The sequence below is a fragment of the Penicillium coprophilum genome (assembly GCF_028826855.1).
Source record: "Penicillium coprophilum strain IBT 35676 chromosome Unknown utg000007l_segment0_segment0, whole genome shotgun sequence".
Lineage (NCBI taxonomy): Eukaryota > Fungi > Ascomycota > Eurotiomycetes > Eurotiales > Aspergillaceae > Penicillium > Penicillium coprophilum.
The window spans coordinates 77,211-97,881 of NW_026622726.1; the positions used below are offsets into that span (position 1 = coordinate 77,211).

A 20,671-nucleotide genomic window follows, 5' to 3' on the forward strand; every position below is an offset into this window, starting at 1 on the left:
TATACAACGTAGGCATTGGTTCCAAGAACTTCATGGTATATGTTCAACAATACTTGACCACTTATGGGGACTTATATATATACTAGTAGTCTTTTCAGTGGGGGTTTTTTTTTCAGGAATTCCGTATAGATGTCTTTATTCTGGTATTTTCTGGCAGCTTCATTTACGAAAAGGACTGTTCTATAGATATATATAACTTGGGATAACTCGGGATATAGACTACCTGGGCTGTCATACCTTCCTTTACTCCGTACACCGTACATCTAAACCGGTCCGTTCTCCAAGGCATTGAAGTTCCCGTCAGAGTCTTCCTAGATATATTCCAGATATATTCCAATTGCTAAAGTAGACATATCTATTGTGCTTTGGCACATGAAAATAATTACCTAGCTAGGTAAGATGTTGCGGTAACACATGCAGAAGTACACCTTTTCGAGAATAACCTGGAATGGGATTCATATTCAGATCCTAACATTTGTCAAAGTAAAAGGACATTGATATTCTATCTAATATAAATCTAAATATAATTATAGAAGACAACCCATCTAGCAATATATACATGGGCAACCTCAGCCGAGCATCGGGAGCTCGGGAGCACGGAAACTGTTGTGGAGCCCCCAATCTCTTTCACCGGAATCTCTCCTTCTCTTCTTCTTCCCTCTCCATCTCACCAAAAGTATCAATCATGTTCGCCGCTCGTCGTACTTTCAACCTTTTCCAGAAGCGTGCCTTCTCGGCCTCCGCCATCAATGTACGTGATATATATATATCCCTCTTTCGATTTAACTAACTCCTCTCGCAGGCCTCCAAGGTCGCCGTTCTCGGTGCTGCCGGTGGTATTGGCCAGCCTCTCTCGCTGTTGCTGAAGCTCAACCCCCGTGTTTCCGAGCTCGCCCTCTACGATATCCGCGGTGGACCCGGTATGATGATATGTCAATTGAAATATAATTCAATTACTGACTTCGTTTAGGTGTCGCTGCTGATTTGAGCCACATCAACACCAACAGCACCGTTACTGGTTACAACCCCGATGCTTCCGGCCTTCGTGACTGCCTCAGCGGCGCCGAGATCATCCTTATCCCCGCCGGTGTTCCCCGCAAGCCCGGTATGACCCGTGATGACCTCTTCAACACCAACGCCTCCATCGTCCGTGACCTTGCTAAGGCCGCCGCCGAGGCCGCCCCCAAGGCCCACGTCCTGGTCATTGCCAACCCCGTAAGTCGCAATCACCATTTCTCCAAACATGAGAACCCCTATTAATCATTGATTATTAATAGGTCAACTCCACCGTCCCCATCGTCGCTGAGGTCTACAAGGCCCGCAACGTCTACGACCCCAAGCGTCTGTTCGGTGTCACCACCCTGGATGTCGTCCGTGCCTCGCGCTTCATCTCGCAGGTCCAGAGCACCGACCCCTCCGGCGAGGCTGTCCCCGTCGTTGGTGGCCACTCTGGCGTGACCATCGTTCCCCTGCTTTCGCAGTCCAACCACTCCACCATCGCCGGCGAGGCCCGCGATGCTCTTGTTAAGCGCATCCAGTTCGGTGGTGACGAGGTTGTCAAGGCCAAGGATGGTGCCGGTTCCGCCACCCTCTCCATGGCCATGGCTGGTGCTCGCTTCGCCGAGTCTCTTCTTCGCGCCGCCCAGGGTGAGAAGGGTGTCATCGAGCCCACCTTCGTCGACTCCCCTCTGTACAAGGACCAGGGTATCGACTTCTTCGCTTCCCGCGTCGAGCTCGGCCCCAACGGTGTTGAGAAGATCAACTCCGTTGGTGAGATCAACGAGTACGAGCAGGGTCTCCTCGATGCCTGCCTGGCTGACCTGAAGAAGAACATCCAGAAGGGTGTTGACTTCGTCAAGGCCAACCCTTGAAAAGTTCCATGTACAACTATCCATATCTCGTCGTGACTTTTGTTTCTGTAATAATGAAAGTGTATGACAATCTTCTTTACTAGATCGATGATCCATCCTAATTCATAAATTGGTCTTACCTACGATCCTAACTCGTAGAGCTGTATTGATTTTCAACTCGTATTATGCTATTGAAACTACCTAGGCTCATTCACTCCATGTCCGCAATGCAAAAAGAAAATAAAGACGTCGCAACAGATTGATTTGCACCTGAGAGAAACCGAAAACAGCAAGCAAACACGAAAACAGCAACATGAAAGGTAACGCAAATAGCGAGCTCAATACCGGATCTTGCACCAATCTTCATACCAAGCAATCAAACCCCCAGATCATCATAAATCACCAAGTATGAATCAAGTATAGCTTCGCATGGCGTCCAGGTATCCCGTTCCACCACGTAGGTCTTGATCAAATGTCTCGGCCACCTCTAGCACGCGCTTGATATGCTCCATGGAGAGGGGCGCGCTCTCGTTGACTGCCAGGGCTTGTGCGGTACGGACAGAGTTTTTGATCTGATGGTGAAGCGGTTAGTGTGTAGGCTAGAAGGGAAGTGTATAGTTAGTAAACATACCTGTCGCCCGTTCAGTGTGTGCCTGGAAAGCATATCATAATCCTCCTCGGAGAAAGATGCAATATGCACACCCTCAATAGCGCGCACGCGCTCTAAGAACATCTTCCAAATACTCCTCTTCGCCTTGGAAGTAAGGTCACCATAACGCAAAGCGACATGGATACGCGACTGGAAGGCATCGTCAAAGGTCTCAACACGATTGGTAGTCAAGAAAAGAATGCCCTGGAAGTACTCCAACAGACGGAGGAAGATGCTGACAAGGGCATTGCGGTGGATATCGTGGATGGTGCGCTTCTCAAGGAAGACATCTGCTTCATCGAGGAGGAGCACCGCGCCCCAGGAGTGGGCAATATCCAGAATCTTGTTCAATTCCGCCTCAAGGGTTCGCGAGTCAGTACCCAGTTCACCGGCGCTGACCATATACAACGGGCGACGGAGTAGCTCTGCGATACCCTCTGCTGTTAAGGTCTTACCTGTACCGGGCGGACCATGCAGTACGGCAACAAGACCCTTGCCCTTACCTTGGATGACATCGTCGATGTTCTGCGCGGCGTGGAAGGTATGCGACTCGACGAGGGCCTTGACGATGGACTTTTGGTTCGCCGGGAGGACAAGTGAGCCAAAGGCTTCCTTATCCCATTCGATATCGCTGATACCGGATATAGTAAACTCGAGCCAGAGCTTCTCACTGAAAGCAAAGCCCAGAACGACAGGAGAGGCAACAAGCAGCTCCTCCTCGGTGAACTCACGCTCCTTGGTATCGGCAGCGGCACATTCAATGCGATCCATCTTCTCTCTCTGAATCTCCGCGCCGTTCTCGTCGACTTCCACCTCCACGACGCGCGTACATCCATCTGTATCCTCGACGACCTTGTACATCGTCCGTGGGGTATCAGAGGCACCGCCATGCTCAGAGTCCGAGTCTGATCCACCACAGCAACAGCCATCACTATCACCACCCTCATCACCGCTGATCCCAAGATCTTCGGGATCAATGAGATCCGGGTCCTTGGGACGGACAGTGGAGATGGGATAGTTAGGGTTGATGCGACGGTGGATAGCTGGATCGATCATGACGCGGCCATTGATATTGACCTTGATGATCAGGGAGCGCTTTTTCTTGTAGAAGGCCATACCTTTGTGGAAGCGGTAGTTCATACCACGGAGGGCGACGAAGCGCTTGCCGCGCTCGATGAGACGGGCACGCAGAGCCTCGGCATCGCGGTGGTACTTCAGCGGGTAGCAGGCGAGACTGGTGATCTTGCGCGCGCCCTTGAAGGCATCGACTTCAGCGGACATGGTGCCGAAGCCGTAGTCCTTGCCGTCGTACTCGAGGTAGCGCCCATCGACACTGTACCACTGGCCCTTCATGAAGGAGGACTCTTTGACGGCGTACTCGATTTTGAACGCACGTGGTTCGTCTGAGCTGCCGTAAGTTGGGGTGTAAGCAATGGTGTTGGGCTTATACAAGGCCCACAGCAGATCAAAAGTGATAGTGTTGGCCTCAAGCAGCGGGTAGAGGGTCTTTTTGATGTCTGCATAGTCCGTGTCAAGGTATTTGACGAGAACCTTCAGATGGGCAGCTTTGGTGGCAGCAATCTTTCTGGCCTTTTTCTTCTTCTCGCTGCGTGACTGCTTCTTCAACTCCTTCATGTACTGCCTTGTTTCCTCCAGATAGAGGAACAGCATGTTAGGATCGACGACGGCGGGTTCCTGGACGAGACTGACCCCCTTGACGCCATCCATGATCTTGGAAAGAGCATCGCGTAGGGGTTTGCTCTTGATATCAACGACAGTCTCGAGGTACTTGTTCTCCCAGTTGAACTTGCGACGGATGTTGAAGATGTACTGGTCCCATTCGTCGGCATCGGGGTCATCCACGGTTTCAGTGAGCTTGTACTTGTGGATGGTGGTATCCCATACTGCAACAAGTTAGCGAGGAAAGGTCCGAGCCTACGAACCTGCTGATTTGGGAAGAAAAACTTACGTTGATCTACACGCTTATAAGCCACCTTGGAAGCCGGCTTCTTCTTCTTCGACCGTTTCTCGCGGCGAGTCTCACCCACAGGATCACTCGCGGCCGAATCCTCAGAAGCCAGTTCACGCAGCTTCTTAGCTCGCTTTTTGCTAAGCTTGAGCTTAGTGACTAATTTCCGCAAGGCCTTGTCATCTATCTCGTCATCGGAGTCAGTAGAAGACTCCGAATCTGACTCGGAGGACGTATCGGATTCCGAAGCGGACGACTCCGCCTTGCGCGACCGTTGCTTTCTCTTCTTACGACGTTTCTTATCCTTGAGTGCACGTCTAGCCCGCGCCTTGCGTAGGCGATGTCGCTTGCGCTTCTCGGCATTGGAGTCGCTGTCTGTCGACTCGGATTCTTCCTCCGAGTCGGCATCGCTGTCCGATTCTGAAGAAGACGACGATTCAGAGCTATCACTTTCATCCTTTTTCTTGTTCTTCTTTTTGTGTTTTTTGCAGAGTTTAGGGGCAGGGGTAGGGGTAGTTTCCGGTGTGGCGACAGCGTCTTTGACTTCTTTGACTTCTTTGACTTCTGTAGATTGGGCAGAGCCATTCAGATTTTCTGGAACAACTTCATCTTTAGCTTCAGCTGGGGTGGAAGTGGGATCCATGACAGCTGTGAGGTGTGAGCTGTAAGCTGCAGGTTGCGGCTGAAACCGTAAGCCGGGGGGGTGGGAAAAGTTGGGGAAAAGTTGGGAAGAATTGGAGAGGGTGAGAGAGGTAGAGAGTTGGAGATTTAAAAACTTGGGATGATAGGATTAAATAGGAAACAGAAGAGACCTCCCCAAAAAAAAAAAGAGAGACCAAAATGCAAAGAAGAAAGAGAATGGCGCTGTGGGTGAGACCGCATTTTATGTGAAAGGACGCATCACGATATGCGTGATGCGTAGCCTGCGCAGGCTGCAGGCCTGAAGCCAATCAGTCGGCCCCACGAATCTATGTGCTGGTCTGCCGATTGTAAATATACGGTGTACTTATTATTAACCTGCCCAGTCTTGGGGCCTAAATGTCTGTAGTAGCCCTAAATCCTGGCCAATCCACTCGTCATATTAAGCGCCAAGGTTGAGTAGTATCAGCACATTGAAAGAACACTAGAACATATGGAACAGTTGGGTTGAGCATGTTTCACTCGATATGAAGATCCATGTATCACCTAGCTTTGTATAAAGATGTCTGGGATGGAAGTGTTCTTCAGGGAAGTATTCAAAGAGATGAGAGTCAAGGTTCAGTCAAAGATCAGCGAGAATCCGGCAATGAAGAGTTATTATCATTATAAGAGCTGAAACCGGATACAAAGGATAAGAAAGCTGAGTACCCAGTAAGGGCACAAGTTGAATTCATGTATGATCACCGGTCTTCTAACATATGAGATAAGGAGGTTCAAGCCCAGCAGGAGCCCGTTGCTTTTGCTAGAAACTAAGAGCTCGCTTCTAGCTGCTGGAAAGTCATCAGGTGTCTAGAGGTATAAGGAACTAAACTGGAGTTTTCAAAAGCCGCGATGAAGCCGATGTAGTGGTAGTGTAATGTTGAGATATGAGATATCCGGTTGTCAGGTCAAAAGACAAGCAAACAAGCATATCGCTGACATCGGACCATAGGTGGTATAGTAAACAAGGCATTTGTATTACTTCGTCCTCGTTATGTCCTCTTTATGTCGTCAAGTGAAAAGGGTGTATACCATAATGAGAAAAACACAATAGGAACATCATCTTCACCTCGTCGCCTCCCACAATGGAAAACAGAAAAGATCTATTACCTGACTTCATTCAATTGAGAGAAACCAACGACACCCCATCTGTTCATGAATCGGAGGATAGTTTAGAAACACGTGAAAATCAGAGCCCTACTCCCCGTGCTAGGCTTGTTGAGCCAGTCACGTCTGTAAGTTGCAAGTCTTGATCTTCTCGTTTACCAATATCCTTTCTCACAATACTTTCCCCTACCTTTAGTTGACTGGCGGCAATCATTCCGAGAGCGAACCTCCTGTGCCTGTGTCCAATTCGCAGACCTTATCTGATTCATCGAGTTCTCCCTCTTATCCAGGGTCACCTCGACGGAACACTCAAGCTCCGTCCACTCCTGTCAGACCAATTCGAGTTCGATATTCCCTTAGGAGTTCTTCTCAGAAGTATCTACCTGCAGCAAGGGCCACTGCTTCTTCTGGCAACACTCCTGCTTCTATCATAACTCGAAAGCGCCAGAGTATTGATACAACTTCTGCAAATGCAAAGGGACCCCCAAAGGACGTGATTCCAACCACTACCCCTAGGCCAAAGCTGGTTGTCAAGAAGCCTCACGACGCCTCCACAGACTCCAGGACCGATTCAAACTCTGCAACTGCAAACAAATATCCAACAGACGTGGCATCCACCACTCCTAGACTAAGACTTGTTCTCAAGAGGCCTCGGGAGGCCACCCCAGACTCAGGCCCAGGCTCGGATTTTGCGAATGAAAACAAACACACCAACAGTGCGACTCCCACTGTCACTCGTAGAATAAAATTGATTGTCAACAGCAGATCTCGTCAGTCCACCCTGGACTCCATTCCCTCCACTGTTCCACCCGACCCCGTCAGCAACGACTATTCTTCGTCCTTTGCCAACTCTGGAGAGCAGCCATCCAACATCAACTCTGATCAATTAAAGCATACCAAAAAGACATCCGTTGAGTTCTCTTTGCCCCCCCGGGTCCAATATGGGTCCTCCTAAGCCTCGTGCTTTTAGCACATCTCATGGGTCTTCTTCTGACTACGACGAGGCGTCCACAAATATCAACCCTACTTCGGAGCTCCCAGCTCCCAGTGCATCTTCCAAGAGTCCTTCAAGCTCTGGCGAAGCTCCATTTGGCTACAGTGGTTATCGGTCTCCTCTTCGCGATCTCGTCTTTTCTACTCCTCCAGACCCTTCAACAAATCCTCCAATGGATCCCGAGCTAGATTCTTCGATGGATGCTTCAATGGATCCTTATATGGATCCCCATCAACCAGATTATTCTGGGGTAGTGCTAGGTATCACCCCCTTCGAAGACCCAAATGTCATTCCATCCGCATTCATGTACCCCGAAGAGGCCACCGGCAGCGGCAATCGGACCATTGACCCAATGGGTGTCTATACTCCCGAGGAGTTTGAACGCATCATAGCATCTGAACAGGAGCTCCTGCGTGAAATGGCCGATCCTCATGCAGATCCACCGCATGTGGCTGCCTGGGAAGATCAGCGACGTGTTGAAAGATACATTAATCTGAATGGTCTTGCTGCTGATATGAAAGCTGCTGTCAAAGAGATGGAAGCTGAACATGCTGATGATGAGACTTTACAGCCTGGATATTGGAATTCTATCAGTCTTTCTAAGCTTTACCCTACGGAGCCTGATGCACCTGATTCTTCTCTCCTTGAGCGTCCTCCAGCTTTGTTCAAGTTTGATGAACCTGCTCATATTGAACCCTCTTCTACCCAACAAGCTGCCTCTGCTGACCTCAGGGAACCTTCTGAGGTCTCAAGTCAGACATTGCAGTCAGTGGAAGTATACCCAGACTCAGCCGCGAAACGTGTCCGGCACATTTCACCCAAAACGAAGAGCTCGACCTCAGAGAAATCAACCACAGCTTCGGCAAGAACCTCAGCCTCGGTCCAACGTCGCAGCGCCTCATCCAGGGTTAAGACCCCAACCCCTTCGTCTACGTCAACCACGACACGCCGCCGCTCTAAGGACCAGCCTGTGACACCTGTACCTACCTCGACATCATTCCGTCGTCGTTCCAGAACCAGTATGAAAACCGAGCTAGATACTTCAGAGCCTCCGGTCACTGTCTCTCCACGCCGTCTGCGCAGCTCTGGCGTCAAACCCAGTCCTAGCACGAAGAAGATGGGCAAGGGCAGCGCAACTCCAGACTCATGGGAGACAGCACCTGTCGCAGACAAGATGATGTCCCAGATGAAAGAGACGAAAATGTCGTGGATGGAAATAACCACGACATGGAACAATAACAGGCCCGCCGAGGACGATATTATGACATCCCGAGCACTGAGCAAGCGATGGGGACGGATTAAGGAGAGTATTGGTGCTTGGCCTGTTTTTGATGTATGTATTCATTTCTCTCTTTCCTGGCTTTAATCCCGGAGGCTCGTTGGAGCTTCTATGGAACATGGAGAGTATCTCTTTTTGGTTCTATGACTGACATTCGAACAGGAGCTTTTCTTGAAAAAAATTGCGTGAGATTGATTCAGAGCCGGACGACAATGGCTTTTTACAGATTGCCGACTTTATTACGGCTGAGCTTGGCTGGGACGTTTCCGCCACGGCTTGCAAGAATCGATACAAGTCCCTCAAGGAGTCTGGTGAAATCAATTTGAAGAGTAAGGGCAGGGCTCGAAAGTAAGCCACTTGTCCTTGGATGTTTAAGATGGGATGGCGAGGTGAGACGCCATTCTTCTGGTGGATGTTGATATGAATATCGAGGATTCTTCTCAGTGACTAGTTGGCCGGGTCCTGGGTGCCATATGTGAACATGAACGGTTGGATTTACTGTTGGATTTGACTTCACATTCAAGTCAAAAGGACCAAAAAAAAGGGAAAAGCACAAAAACGGCCGAAAAAAAGTTACTCTTCATCTACAAAATTGAAAAAAAGAAAAAAAAAGTTGTAAGATTCACACCATTTCCTACAGAGTAGAATAGAGAAATTATCCTATAGAAGCCCTTGTAGGTTGATGTTGCTGGACCCCCAAAAATCCGCCGTATCCGAAACAGGATATCAATTCCTTCAAAGACTAGAAACGCCCCTTTATTGCCAGAGTACCCAACCCGCCATCATACAATCATAACGAGTAGAAGAAAAACGCAAAGTTAGAGAACACTTAGTTCTCGTCTACCACCACTACGCATACTCATGCCAGCTCCCGGAACATTAGAACTCCATTCCGACGAGGACGAGTCACCCCGGCCCCGGGATCCACCTGTACTAGTACTAGCACCGATACTGATGCCAGCCGTAGTGAGGGAATCTGCATCATCGATGACAGGAGGCCCACCGACCATGACAGGCCGGATCTTGGCGCCGACAAAGCCGCGACGATCACGGCCTGTGCGGCCGCGGCCGAGCCAGTTGTGTTTGAGAACTTTGCTCAAAACATCCATCCGCTCTTGAGCAGGGTCGTCTGTCTGAACGCTGGCCAGAACGCTGATGCATTGCAGCATGCGACCGACGGTCTCTGTGATGATGTGAGAGGAGTCAGTGGATGTGCCACGGTGGATAATCGTGGGCCGGTTGTTGGTGGTTGAGGGAGATGCGATGGACTGGAAGAAGGGGTCTGCGTTGGAAGATGTGTTCGAGGCAGCACGGCTGCGAGAGTCACTGCTTGATGGACGTGGGTGGTTAGCCAGGGCACTTATGCCATCAGAGGAGTAACTGTCGGCGATGGTGCTGAGAAGCGTGGATGACTGTGAGTTGAAGCTGCCTAATCCAGCATCGAGCGAGGCTGCGGTGCCCGGGCGGGCTCCAGTTCCGGTACTCTTGGTTGTGACGCTGAGCGTTGGGAATCCAGAGTTGATGGAGTCTAGGCTGAGCCGGGAAAAGGTTGCTTTGAGAGCATCGTAGCGATTCATGATGATGCAGTCACGGAAGGCAATCAAGACTAGACTTCGCACGTCGAGGGTTGCACCAACAGGAAGAACACCCCAGAATTCACCGGCTTCTCGGCTAGTCATCAACGATCCACAGCCCTTGAACTCAAGATCCAAGGGGAGAAAGACAGCCTGGATGAAGGGCAGAATCGTGCCAAACACCAGCAGCCACACTTGAACCAGATGCGGGACTAGCTTTTCGTCTGGGAGGCCAGCCAGTGAACTGTGGTTCAAAGTCGCAAATCCAGTGTGTAGAAGTTCTTGCAGATCTATTACAATAGATGCAGGGGTCCTCTTGAGGACACAACGCTGCAGGTGAACCAGCACCAGCTTGTTGAGATCTTCAATGGCAATGCGCACGTCTTCACCGTCGAAGATGACTAGCAGCTTCGCTTTAAGGAAGTCCCACGCATCCTCTGGGGTCATATTATTCAACCCAAACCCTTGTAAGGTCTCCCGAAGAATAGACTCGGGGAATGTCCCCGAACCAACCGAAGACGGGCCTGGGAAGCCACCAGGTGTCGTGGGTGCGCCGGCATTGTTAGCCAGCCATTCCAACTGCTCCGACTCGGCGAGCGCCTTCTCCTCCTTTTTCTTCTCACGTAGTGCTCGACCGCCATGCAGAAGATCCAACCCACTGACCGACTTGCCAAATGTCGCTCCAGGAGCCGGAGACGCAGGTGTGAATGAGTATAAAGATTGTGGGGCATTGGGGTCTGCCGGACGAGAATTACTGGAGGCCGATGATAGGGGGAGATTGAAGTGGTCATCGACACGGTCTTTTAATTTGAGTTTCTGCCTCGACAGGAAATGATGCTTGTGCTTGTCCTTATCCTTATCCTTTTCCTTCTCTGGAAGCGGCGGACGATCTGCGGGGACAACCGTGCTCACCGAGGCATTTGACAGATTGTACATCGACGAGTTGTTCGAGGATAAGTCGGTCAAGTTTGTAGCCGAGCCGCTGACCATGCGCGATAACCCACTAATCTTGCTCGGGGAGGGAAGAGCACGGTCTTTGCCCAGATCTTTATGACTGCTGATTCCAATGTGCTTTGGCTTTGAGAATAGCTTCTTTTTCTTCTGTTTCTCGGGCTGGAGTTCTATCGGTGTAGCACCAGATCGCGGGAAGACCACATTCGCAGCTGTCGTAGCCACGTTCCCCGATGGTAGAGGCGGCTGGGGGGAGGGCTGATTGACCCGCAATGGGGGAGGCATAAGGGGAGGTGAGTCACTTCCACTGCGCCTAGGACGGGAACCATCCTCTATCGGGGTCGTAACATTTTGTTGCCTTTTCATCTGCTGCATTGCTGCCTGGGCGGCGATACGGGAGGCTGACACGGTAGGGGTCTGGTCGGAGGAGGTGGTTGGCAGGGATGGCTCAAAGAAGCCTTGTGAATGATGCCGTGATCGGTGCCGGGGTAGCTCGATGGAGGGTCCCCGGCCAGAGGGCTTTCGCCCTGTTGGGTTCGGCATAGGTTGATGAGGTGAAGTGGCCGAGCGTGGTTGTGGAGGGAAGTAACTCCCAGAGGGAAGTTGAGTATTGATCGGAGTGATAGGAGCGGCGGAAACGGTGGTCACATTTGAAGAGGCGTCACTACCGGAGGATCCGGGGCGAACCAATTCCTCTTCATCGGAGTCGTCCTCTTCGTCATCAGACGGAGGTCGGGGGTATCGAGGGGCAGGAGGTACTCGCTGACGCTCAGGCGAGTTGGGGGATCGATAGGTAGCATTCATAACGAACAGTCCATGCTCTTTCTTTCGGACAAATTATCTCTTAGGCACGAAGTTTTTTTTTTACAACGTCACAAAAGCCACATCTAGGCAACTCGCCGATCCCTTCCTCTATGACCTCTATCTGGCAGAATCTCAGATCTACGATGCGGAGACTTGGTGATCAGTTTAAAGCTTTTGCAACCTATATCTCTACACCTCAATTCACAGCCTTGTATCGTCCTTTGCAGTTTTGTATTGGTCTTTCTGGCATAGTGTCCTCTCGCTTTTCCATCATATTTCCACAACTTTTCCTATTGCCTTCAGCCCTGGCGGCCCCCATATAGACTAGGTCTTATTATCTTACCATGACCCAATGAATATTAGCCTCGGCAATGCTACCGTATGATCCAGGTACCATCAACGTAAGATTTACTCGTCCGTATTCAGCTATACCTGGAGCCCTGAGTCCCGAGGTCGGGGCTTAGATCAGCGAGGCGGTAATGAAGGCGGTGAATGATAACTGGGGACATTATTCTCTGCCTCCCCTCCTAAACAATTCCCCCAATTTCCCCAACGTCCCTAACTTCCCTGTGGAATTTCAAAATGGCCTCCAACACGAGCCTGAATGCAGTCTACACCGCCCCTCAAGCCACTGAGACCTTTGAACATGTATTCTCAACCACAACCGGTACACTGGCGGCTAAGCAGGCCCACCTCTCAGAGCTGCAGTCGCTCGTTCCTAAGCTGCAGGACCAAATCAATGTCTTCCTTACGGAGCGCATGGAAGAGGACAAGAAGGTGCAGGGAAAGATTTCAGATCAGGAAGCTAAGGAGGAGGAGAATTACGGAGAGGAGGTGGTTGAGGACGATGCATGATTGCATGACCAGGATGTATCTTGAAATGGGCAGATGCTATGGGTATCAAAGTCGCTGATAGCCTCCGTCGACCCAAAAAAAAAAAAAAAACACCACCTGAAAGAGAACCTCAACCCGGAAAAGAATAAAAAAAGAGAAGGAAAATCAAGGACATGAATAAGAACAAGAACAGCCCCGCGAATGCAAATGCAGGAGACTATGCACGCCATCCAGCTCGAACACTGGGTCTTCGATTGGCACACCCCAAGTGAACAACGGTATCACTGGAACAAGTCAGCAATGAACAAATCAAATATACACATGGCCGCAAACGACTTACTCAGGGAAAACATTGATCACACTCCCACCCAAGCGTTTATGGCAGACGCCACAAATTCGTTCCTCGGTGACAGTGACGTGGCGAGCTCGTGTGCCCCCACCACGAATCCCCTCGCCAAGAGCGAGCTGGGCCTGGATCTGCATATCCCGTGCTTTGCGCAGGTTTGCCACAATGCGCGCCTCATTGAAAACCGAGTTTGCGGCCCGCATCCGACCCTTGAAGTAAAATTCAAGTTTCTGCACGGCCTGTTTGTCCGGAATGAGTTTCAATGCGGCGTCGGCTGGGAGGCGTGAGCCGTGCTTGGCTAGCAGGTCAATCGCGGGGTCGTTTTGTGGCTCATAGCCGTGGGGTGGGGAAAGATAGAGGGAAAGTAGAGTGAGGTAGATGGAATTCTCTTCTTTGGCCTTTTCGGCGAGGTGGACCTGGTTGCAGTATCTTTCTAGGGTTAGCTATTGCTGTCTTAGGGAAAATGATATATCACTAACTCTTCTGCTTTCTCATGGTCCACAAGTTTGAAGACGTAGATCTCGAGCGCCTGTCGGTGTTGGCCCATCTTGCTAAATAGGATAGCTCGGGCTTCGTAGAAATTGGGATCTGGGATATGTCAGTGATGGCTCGTCACAAGAATAGCGTGCAACGTACCCTCTCGATCGAGCCGATCTAACATCTTCGCTGGCGAATATTGCTCGCTTTCTTTCAACATCGTCAAGAACTTCTCCTTCCATTCCCCTTGCGCCTTATCGGATGTAAGTCGATTTAAATATAAGATAAGCAGCCGCTGATGTATGTCCGGCGTCATGTCGTTCCATTCATTAATGACATGCTCGAGGTATTGAATGGCAAGCACGGTGTCTATCTTTTCGAGGAATGCGAGGACTTGTGAACGAGGCAATGTCTCGGCATTTTCGGTGTCGGTCAGGAATATATCCATTCCCAATTCGTGATTGGCACGAAGCGGCCATTCTCCAAACTCGAGAACCAGATCGATCTGGTCTGGTGGTAGGTTTTGTAGGTAGGCGACTGTGCGTGTTGGACCGCTCAGAGGACCGTTATCTGTCTGTCCAAAGCGCTGAAGCAATTCAAGTGCTTGTCGATGCAATCTCTTGCCGTAAAGAAAGTCAATTAAGTCGTTGTATCTTCCAGTCTCCTCAAGTCTCTCCATAACTACTTCTGGGTCACAGAAGTTGGCAATGCGGAAGAGGGATCCAGCAAGTGATGGCGTCGCGAACATATGTGCACGGAACAAAGTGGTGTCAACCAACCGTGCCTTGGCACAAATTTTTGTGGCAAACTCGTCGGCAGATGGGAAATCCAGCAGTTTAAGCACCGAGTCACTTGCCTCATCGGTGGCTTCGCCTGGTGGAGCAGCTTTGAGAGTTCCATCGGGGTTGAGAAAGCGCTGAAAGCGTCGGCGAACATCTGCCAGGTATCCTTGTAGCTCGCGGACAGCAATTCGAAGACCTATGACTAGTTAGCATAAATTCGAAAGCAATGGGGGATTGCCGAACCTTTGTCGTCTCCGCGGGTGCTGCTTGCCTCGCTTCCTTCATCGGGCTTTCGCACAAAAGATATAATAGAGGCCGCGTGGGTGGATGCGTGTCCAACAGCAACATCATCGGATGATCCGTCACTCTGGGACCCGCTCGTCTTTCCATTCGGGATATCAGGCTCAGGGACCGTAGAGAGATCCCCCGCAATTAAGCGCGGATAGAGGCGAATGACACTCTCAGGAGGTGCAGACACTTCAGTGAAAAGATCTAAAGATTCCCGGTACTTGTTTAAGGCGAACAGGCTCTGCGCTTTTTCAAGTTTGATCGCGCGCAATCGACCAGCCTTATCCCGTAAAAGAGCATCCTCCAGCATGCCAAGTAAGCTGATAGCTTCATCTAGATAACCACCCTCAACCAAGGCATCAATCTGGGTATCATAGCTCAGAGCTTCCATACGCCAGATGGTGCGGTCACTTGCCACAAGAAACCCTTTACCGGCATGGGCAAGGCTGATATTCGGCTGCGGAATGTGCAAGATACTAGCCGACGGCAACGGAATCGATTGCAGTAGTGATAAGGTCTCTGGGTTCCGTACTTCCAATACACCCTTGGATGAGTCGTGCAGAGCCAACAAAAACGGGTACGAGTATCCGATCTCCACCGGGGCATGGCTCCAAGGCACCTGCTTCCGACCGAGAGGCTGGCCGTCGATATCAATGAAATTCGTGTTGATGTCCTTAGCCAGAAGAATTTGACCTTCACGCAATCTTGTCACAAGCGGCCGCGGTACCATGCCTCCCATACCAATATAGCTCATGCTTGCTGCACCAACACCTCCGAAGCGGCCCGAGTCTTCAATGCTGCCTGGCCCAGCCAGATCCGTGAACTGGCCACTCTCAATATTCACCATGACAAAGCTCGAGTTCAGCCCAACCACTAGCCGGGTAGCCGCGACCCAGGTGAGAGTCTTAACCCCGCTAACCAAGCTCAACTCAGCTGTATCCCGTTCCAGCTCCATGTCGCGCCACGCCCACATGAGGATCTTCCGCTTGACCGCGACCGCCAAGCGGGAAACAATAGCCGGCACATTGGTATCGGTATCATTGACGACATTTGAGGTGATGGCAAAGACAGAAGCACCCTTCGTTTGAGCTAGCTGTTCAACAAGCTCGTAAGACTGCGCATCGTGGAGCGAGACATAACCTCCGGAAAGAGAAATTAGCACGTTGGCCTCCTTAATCAAGGCGAGCTGTTCGATCTTGTATCGGGAGAATTTTTCCAATTCGCGGAGGAGTTCAGTCTTGCCCTCGTCGGTGACGCGGTAGATGCGGAGGTTGCCATTGTTTAGACCAGCGAGCAGGCGATCGCCGTAGGCTAGGACCGATTCGATGCGGGACTTGTCGCGCGGCTTAAGCTCAACGAGCGGCCGCGCAGTAAATGCTGACAACATGGGCGTGCTGTCTTCAATTCCTTCCACTGGAGGTTCGAGGGGCCCTCCTGCTGGAGCTCTCCGCATGACGTCCGGGGCTGAGTCAGTCCTGAGTCAGCATATATTTGGCCGGGCTGGGCCATGAGCAATTGGGATGGGATTCTGGCTTCTCTTGTTGTTTATTCATACCTGCAAGTTTTCTCTGTTTGTGTTGTAGAATGAATGAAAGGGTAGCTGCGAGGTCGGTGCTCGTTTAAGCCGATCCGTAACTAAGAGGCTGTCACTAGGCTGTTTTGGAGGTGTCTAACCATACCTAGGTACCTAGGTATCATTGCTAATCTTCCAATGAGGCAAGCGTATTATGTACGTTAAACCTCGCGAGAAACACAACTTGAAGAATAGATTTAAAGTATGTATCGTATAATAAAAAAAAAAAAAAAAAAAAAAAACCGATGTCTTTGGTATCTGAATATCTCATGCAGTCCGAATTCCGATCACACCCAGGTGACGCCGCGCCGATGCAGATCCACATATCCCTAATGTTTGGTCTCTGTGCCCTCTCCCTTTTCTCCATCCGCGGCATGGAACTCCTGGTGCCTCGCCGAAGTCCCCTTCCCCCGCCAGGTTGACACTGCGGGGATATTGGCCTTGAAGCGCTGCTCTTCGGTACCGTAAGCGCGGGGCGTCAGTTTGATAAGAGTATGCAAAGGCACCTCCATCCAGGGACTCTGCTCTTGGGGCACATTCATAAAGTACGCGTAAATGCAGCGCAGGACAGCCTGATGGGTAACGATAATGACATTTTCACTGCGCTCCAGCTCCATGATGATGGGCTCAAGGCGGATGACGACGTCGCGGTAGGACTCGCCACCACGATAGCGATAGTTATACTTGTCTTCATCGCGGGCGGCAAAATCCTCTGGATACTTCTCAGCGATTTGCTCGTAGGTCAAACCGTCGCAGACGCCCGAGTCCAGCTCATCCAGGGCTTTCCACTCCAGCTTCTCATAGCCAGTTTCTGCCTTGAGGTGGCGAGCACTCTGGATAGTGCGGCGCAACGTTGAGGTCCAGATCACAATTTTGGTGTTTTCAGGAACACCGGACTTGCGCATTAGCTCGGGAAGTGCGCGGGCGTAGGCCTCACCGCGCTCAGAAATGTTGGAGTCACCTCCAATCCGGCCGGTCAAGTTGAACTCGGATTCACCGTGCTAGTTTTGTCAGTCTCGCTTCCACAAAGTCCGTCATCTTCAATGATTCAACTTACCCTTGATAGCCAGATTGAACGAGGCTTGATGTGAATATTCTGGATATAATAGACTAGACGACTGGACAGATAATCTTTGATCTGGTTGATGATGACTGTCGACCCCACGTTGATAAGCTTGACATACGTGTAATTCTTCTCGTCATCATCGATGGTCTCGTAGACCTTTTCATAGTTGCGAATGCGGTTGCGGAAATCAAGCGCAGCCACTTCGGGATCTTGACCCTTGTAGTCTGGGGATGTCGTCTTGACTTCCTTGATATTGGTCATGATCAAATCTTCGTCATCACAAATCGACTCCACAAAGAGAGCCTCAATACCAGCTTCATGGCATTTCTGATAGATCCACTTGCGGCGCTCCTTTGTGGAATTGGTAGCATCCAAGATAGCCACAACTCCCTTCCCAGCGTTAAACCACTGAAGCATGTCTGCCATGGCAGCCTCTGCGGCAGCTCGTCGCATCCGCTCACCTTCTTCGTTGTGGGGATCAAAGAAGGCCGCCTGTGGCTGTGGAGTGCTGAAGCGGCGATAACTACCAACATTAAAGACACGTGCAGGGATACCGACCCAACCCAGATATCGCATGGCTGTCACAAATCAGTCTCAACATATTTTCATTATAGTTGTTTCACTTACCCTTGCCGGCGATGAGACTCTTGCCTCGGGCCGGGAGGCCCACCATGACAACACATATCTTCGAGTCGTCGGACTGCGTAGCAAAGTTAACAGCTGACATGTGGTTTTTTTTTTTTGTTCTCGAAATAATAATGAAGGTTGCAACAGTGCTTGATTGTGGTGGGGTTGTGGGAAAGAGAAGAAAAGAGAAGGTGGACAAGACAAAAGGTATCATAGACCCCAACTTGGTGAAACTGGTGAAAGTATTCGTGCACAGTTTCTCTACTTGCTTCCACTTGTATACACAGGAGTCGTTTTGGTTTTTTAAGACATCTCATAGTTCAACAGAGATTCCTCCCATCCCCGTATATACGCAATGCCTCGGTAAAACAACAACCCCGCGAATATCAAAAAGGGCAAGGATAGAGAAATTGTACTTACACTTGCAATAAATGCCTTATGCTGGCGCTGGATATTTTTTGAAGACATTTTCGAGGTTGATGTTATATGAAGGAGAGCAAATACGAGATCTCTCTCGGGAAGATTAGGGACAATTCCGACCCGAAGCCGGAGGGACCAGAAGGAGCACTTGGACCATGGGTGGTCAAAAAGAAATATGGAAGAAAATGAGCAGAAATGGATACAATGGTATATGAATTCACAGAAAAGAAAAAGAAAAAAAAACCAGAAAAAAAAACCAGAATCTAACGAAACAGAGAAGAAACAGAGAAGAAACAGGGAGGCGCATAATGCGGTGAGTCTGGATTTCCCCACTAAACGTCATCCCATGGTGAATCATTGAGAATTCCACTATCAAAGTCTTTGATATATGACTGATTGACGTAGAATTCAATATCAAGATCCTATCTGAGGGTTTCTTCGATCTACGATCTCTAGTTTCAATACAGAGGTCAAGCTTAAACAGATACAAAACACTGTACTCGTTTTCATACATATCCTTCATGTCCGCATGCGGCTGTTTTGATATACGGACGTTTATACCCGGGCTTAGTAGGAAATAGAGAGAAGAGCTATGTGAAAAGAATAAAATAAAAAAAAGTGACATGATCCCGGAATCCCTTTGAATGATAATTTTTCACAAGTACTAGCTCTGGAGCACTTTGACGAAACATATATATGTTGGTTGTACGGCTTCAACATTCCCATGTGGGAACTTGGCTTCAACGTTCTCCAACCAATGACATTTCAACTCAGCAGCACTACACTTGACAAATAAATACCTCGTTCCATTTTCGGGTGTGCGGGTGAGCGAATTATAGAAGAAAGGTAGTCCAGTCCGGCTACTTATCGTTACCAATTCTCAGGCACATCCGACATGACACATATATAGTCGGTTTTATTTAGTGGCCTTGATGTCCTATCAGCCTAGGATATTCAGGTGTCAAATAGGCACTAAGGGACAAAAACGGAATAGTGCGATAATTATGCATGTAATTTTGTAGTATATCCAGGTATCATAGCTCATGCAATGCGACACGTCCTATCATTAATAATACTTATTTTTTTTTTCTTTTGAGGCTGTACAGAGGACTCAGATCAGACTTCCTTAGGACCACGAGCAAACTGTACACGTAGTGGACCGCCCCATGGTCCTTCCTGACCATTCAGTGTATCCATGGCTTTCAGGGCTTGCTCGGGAGTACCCAGGTCAACAAACAAATAGTAGTGCTCGCCAGGATCGAACCGCTTAGCGGGGTGAGGGGCAAAGACCTTGCTGACATTCTCACTGCGAAAAAAAAATAGGGCATCAGTATTGATCACGCGACATGAGAAATGCAAGCCATCTAAACTTACACCTTGAATTCCTTGAAGAACATCTCTATGTTGCCCTGCACAGCCCCATGGTCGGTCAATCGTGGCAGTCCACCAACATACACACGGTTGCTTGAGTCACTATTGACCTTAGCAAAGCTAGGTCTCTCTTGCTGACGCCAGCGATCAATACGGAATGGCTCAGGTGGATTCTGAATGCGCTCCTGAGACTTGGCCACACCGGGCTTAATCTTGACAGGGCGACCCAACATATCACGACCATCGAGCTCGGTCATGGCGCGCTCGGCATGTTCCTTGTTTTGCAAGTCGACAAAGCAGTAAGAAGGGTTCCGACCGGTGAAAGGATCAATGGCAATATCTATGCGCTCGCTATTTGGGGAGGGGGAGAGTTCAGTTGTCGAATTCACGGCTGGCAGATTCAAGTGCAGTCATACATGGGGAATTCGGCCGCTGTGAACAGCGCCTCCACGTCCTCCATCTTAGCCGTATATGGCATGTTGCCAACGTATAGGCGGCGGCCATCGTTGATCGCTTGGGGGACGTGCGCTCCGGGTCGGCTGAAGGCTGCGCGGGAGGTATTGGGGTTGGGAATGGGGCTCGCGCTTGGGCTGGCATTGGTGCGCGATGGTGTTGGGCTTTCAGCTTTCATGCGCCAATTGGGAGAGTTGAAGGCTCGGCCATCCGTGCGGACATTTGTAAAGGGAGACTTGGTAGGAGCTGTATTTTGTAGATATCGATTAGTCGAGACTTTTTGGGGTATTTTTTCAGGACGATCCTACTCTGTTGCTCCTCCAGTCTGGGGCTCTCTGTATCGTCCATGGATTTCAAATGAGGATCTCAGTCTCAATGTCACAAGATATTTTAAGCAAACAATATAAATAATTTTGCCAAAAGCTGAAGAATCGACTTGGTAAATTGCATCTCCCAATTTTTTTTGGGGGTGCAAACAGTGCAAAGTCATACCTCGCTTACTATTTAATACGCTCACAATCTTTTCTTCTTCCTATTAATTCTTCTTCATCTCACACCCCTTCTCTCATCTTTTCTTCA

The 20,671-nt window shown here is 49.9% G+C and overlaps 8 protein-coding genes across 8 annotated transcripts; 3 read left to right on the forward strand and 5 right to left on the reverse strand.

Annotated features, from left to right (window-relative positions):
• Positions 1-685: 685 nt before the first annotated feature.
• N7500_010609 (malate dehydrogenase) lies at positions 686-1,871 on the forward strand (the record flags this gene model as incomplete). Its single annotated transcript, XM_056681747.1, has 4 exons — positions 686-751; positions 803-920; positions 971-1,215; positions 1,278-1,871. The coding sequence occupies 4 exons, from the start codon at positions 686-688 to the stop codon at positions 1,869-1,871; spliced, it is 1,023 nt and encodes a 340-aa protein (XP_056527156.1).
• Positions 1,872-2,263: 392 nt separating this feature from the next.
• On the reverse strand, positions 2,264-5,111 carry N7500_010610 (ATP-binding protein; the record flags this gene model as incomplete). The annotated part of the gene is made up of 3 exons (XM_056681748.1): positions 2,264-2,422; positions 2,482-4,403; positions 4,469-5,111. The coding sequence occupies 3 exons, from the start codon at positions 5,109-5,111 to the stop codon at positions 2,264-2,266; spliced, it is 2,724 nt and encodes a 907-aa protein (XP_056527157.1).
• Positions 5,112-6,231: 1,120 nt separating this feature from the next.
• Positions 6,232-8,878, forward strand: N7500_010611 (uncharacterized protein; the record flags this gene model as incomplete). Its single annotated transcript, XM_056681749.1, has 4 exons — positions 6,232-6,381; positions 6,450-7,168; positions 7,224-8,580; positions 8,717-8,878. The coding sequence occupies 4 exons, from the start codon at positions 6,232-6,234 to the stop codon at positions 8,876-8,878; spliced, it is 2,388 nt and encodes a 795-aa protein (XP_056527158.1).
• Positions 8,879-9,344: 466 nt separating this feature from the next.
• On the reverse strand, positions 9,345-11,855 carry N7500_010612 (uncharacterized protein; the record flags this gene model as incomplete). Its single annotated transcript, XM_056681750.1, has 1 exon — positions 9,345-11,855. The coding sequence occupies one exon, from the start codon at positions 11,853-11,855 to the stop codon at positions 9,345-9,347; it is 2,511 nt and encodes an 836-aa protein (XP_056527159.1).
• A 582-nt stretch (positions 11,856-12,437) lies between these two features.
• On the forward strand, positions 12,438-12,710 carry N7500_010613 (uncharacterized protein; the record flags this gene model as incomplete). The annotated part of the gene is made up of 1 exon (XM_056681751.1): positions 12,438-12,710. One exon carries the CDS (start codon positions 12,438-12,440, stop codon positions 12,708-12,710), a length of 273 nt encoding a protein of 90 aa, XP_056527160.1.
• A 196-nt stretch (positions 12,711-12,906) lies between these two features.
• On the reverse strand, positions 12,907-16,035 carry N7500_010614 (putative vacuolar morphogenesis protein AvaB; the record flags this gene model as incomplete). Its single annotated transcript, XM_056681752.1, has 5 exons — positions 12,907-12,973; positions 13,030-13,464; positions 13,515-13,623; positions 13,672-14,490; positions 14,538-16,035. The coding sequence occupies 5 exons, from the start codon at positions 16,033-16,035 to the stop codon at positions 12,907-12,909; spliced, it is 2,928 nt and encodes a 975-aa protein (XP_056527161.1).
• A 449-nt stretch (positions 16,036-16,484) lies between these two features.
• N7500_010615 (bifunctional nucleoside/nucleotide kinase/histidine phosphatase family protein) lies at positions 16,485-18,316 on the reverse strand (the record flags this gene model as incomplete). The annotated part of the gene is made up of 4 exons (XM_056681753.1): positions 16,485-17,156; positions 17,213-17,799; positions 17,849-17,921; positions 18,269-18,316. The coding sequence occupies 4 exons, from the start codon at positions 18,314-18,316 to the stop codon at positions 16,485-16,487; spliced, it is 1,380 nt and encodes a 459-aa protein (XP_056527162.1).
• A 1,068-nt stretch (positions 18,317-19,384) lies between these two features.
• On the reverse strand, positions 19,385-20,440 carry N7500_010616 (Nucleotide-binding alpha-beta plait; the record flags this gene model as incomplete). The annotated part of the gene is made up of 4 exons (XM_056681754.1): positions 19,385-19,574; positions 19,643-19,990; positions 20,056-20,338; positions 20,401-20,440. The coding sequence occupies 4 exons, from the start codon at positions 20,438-20,440 to the stop codon at positions 19,385-19,387; spliced, it is 861 nt and encodes a 286-aa protein (XP_056527163.1).
• Between the last annotated feature and the right edge of the window lie 231 nt (positions 20,441-20,671).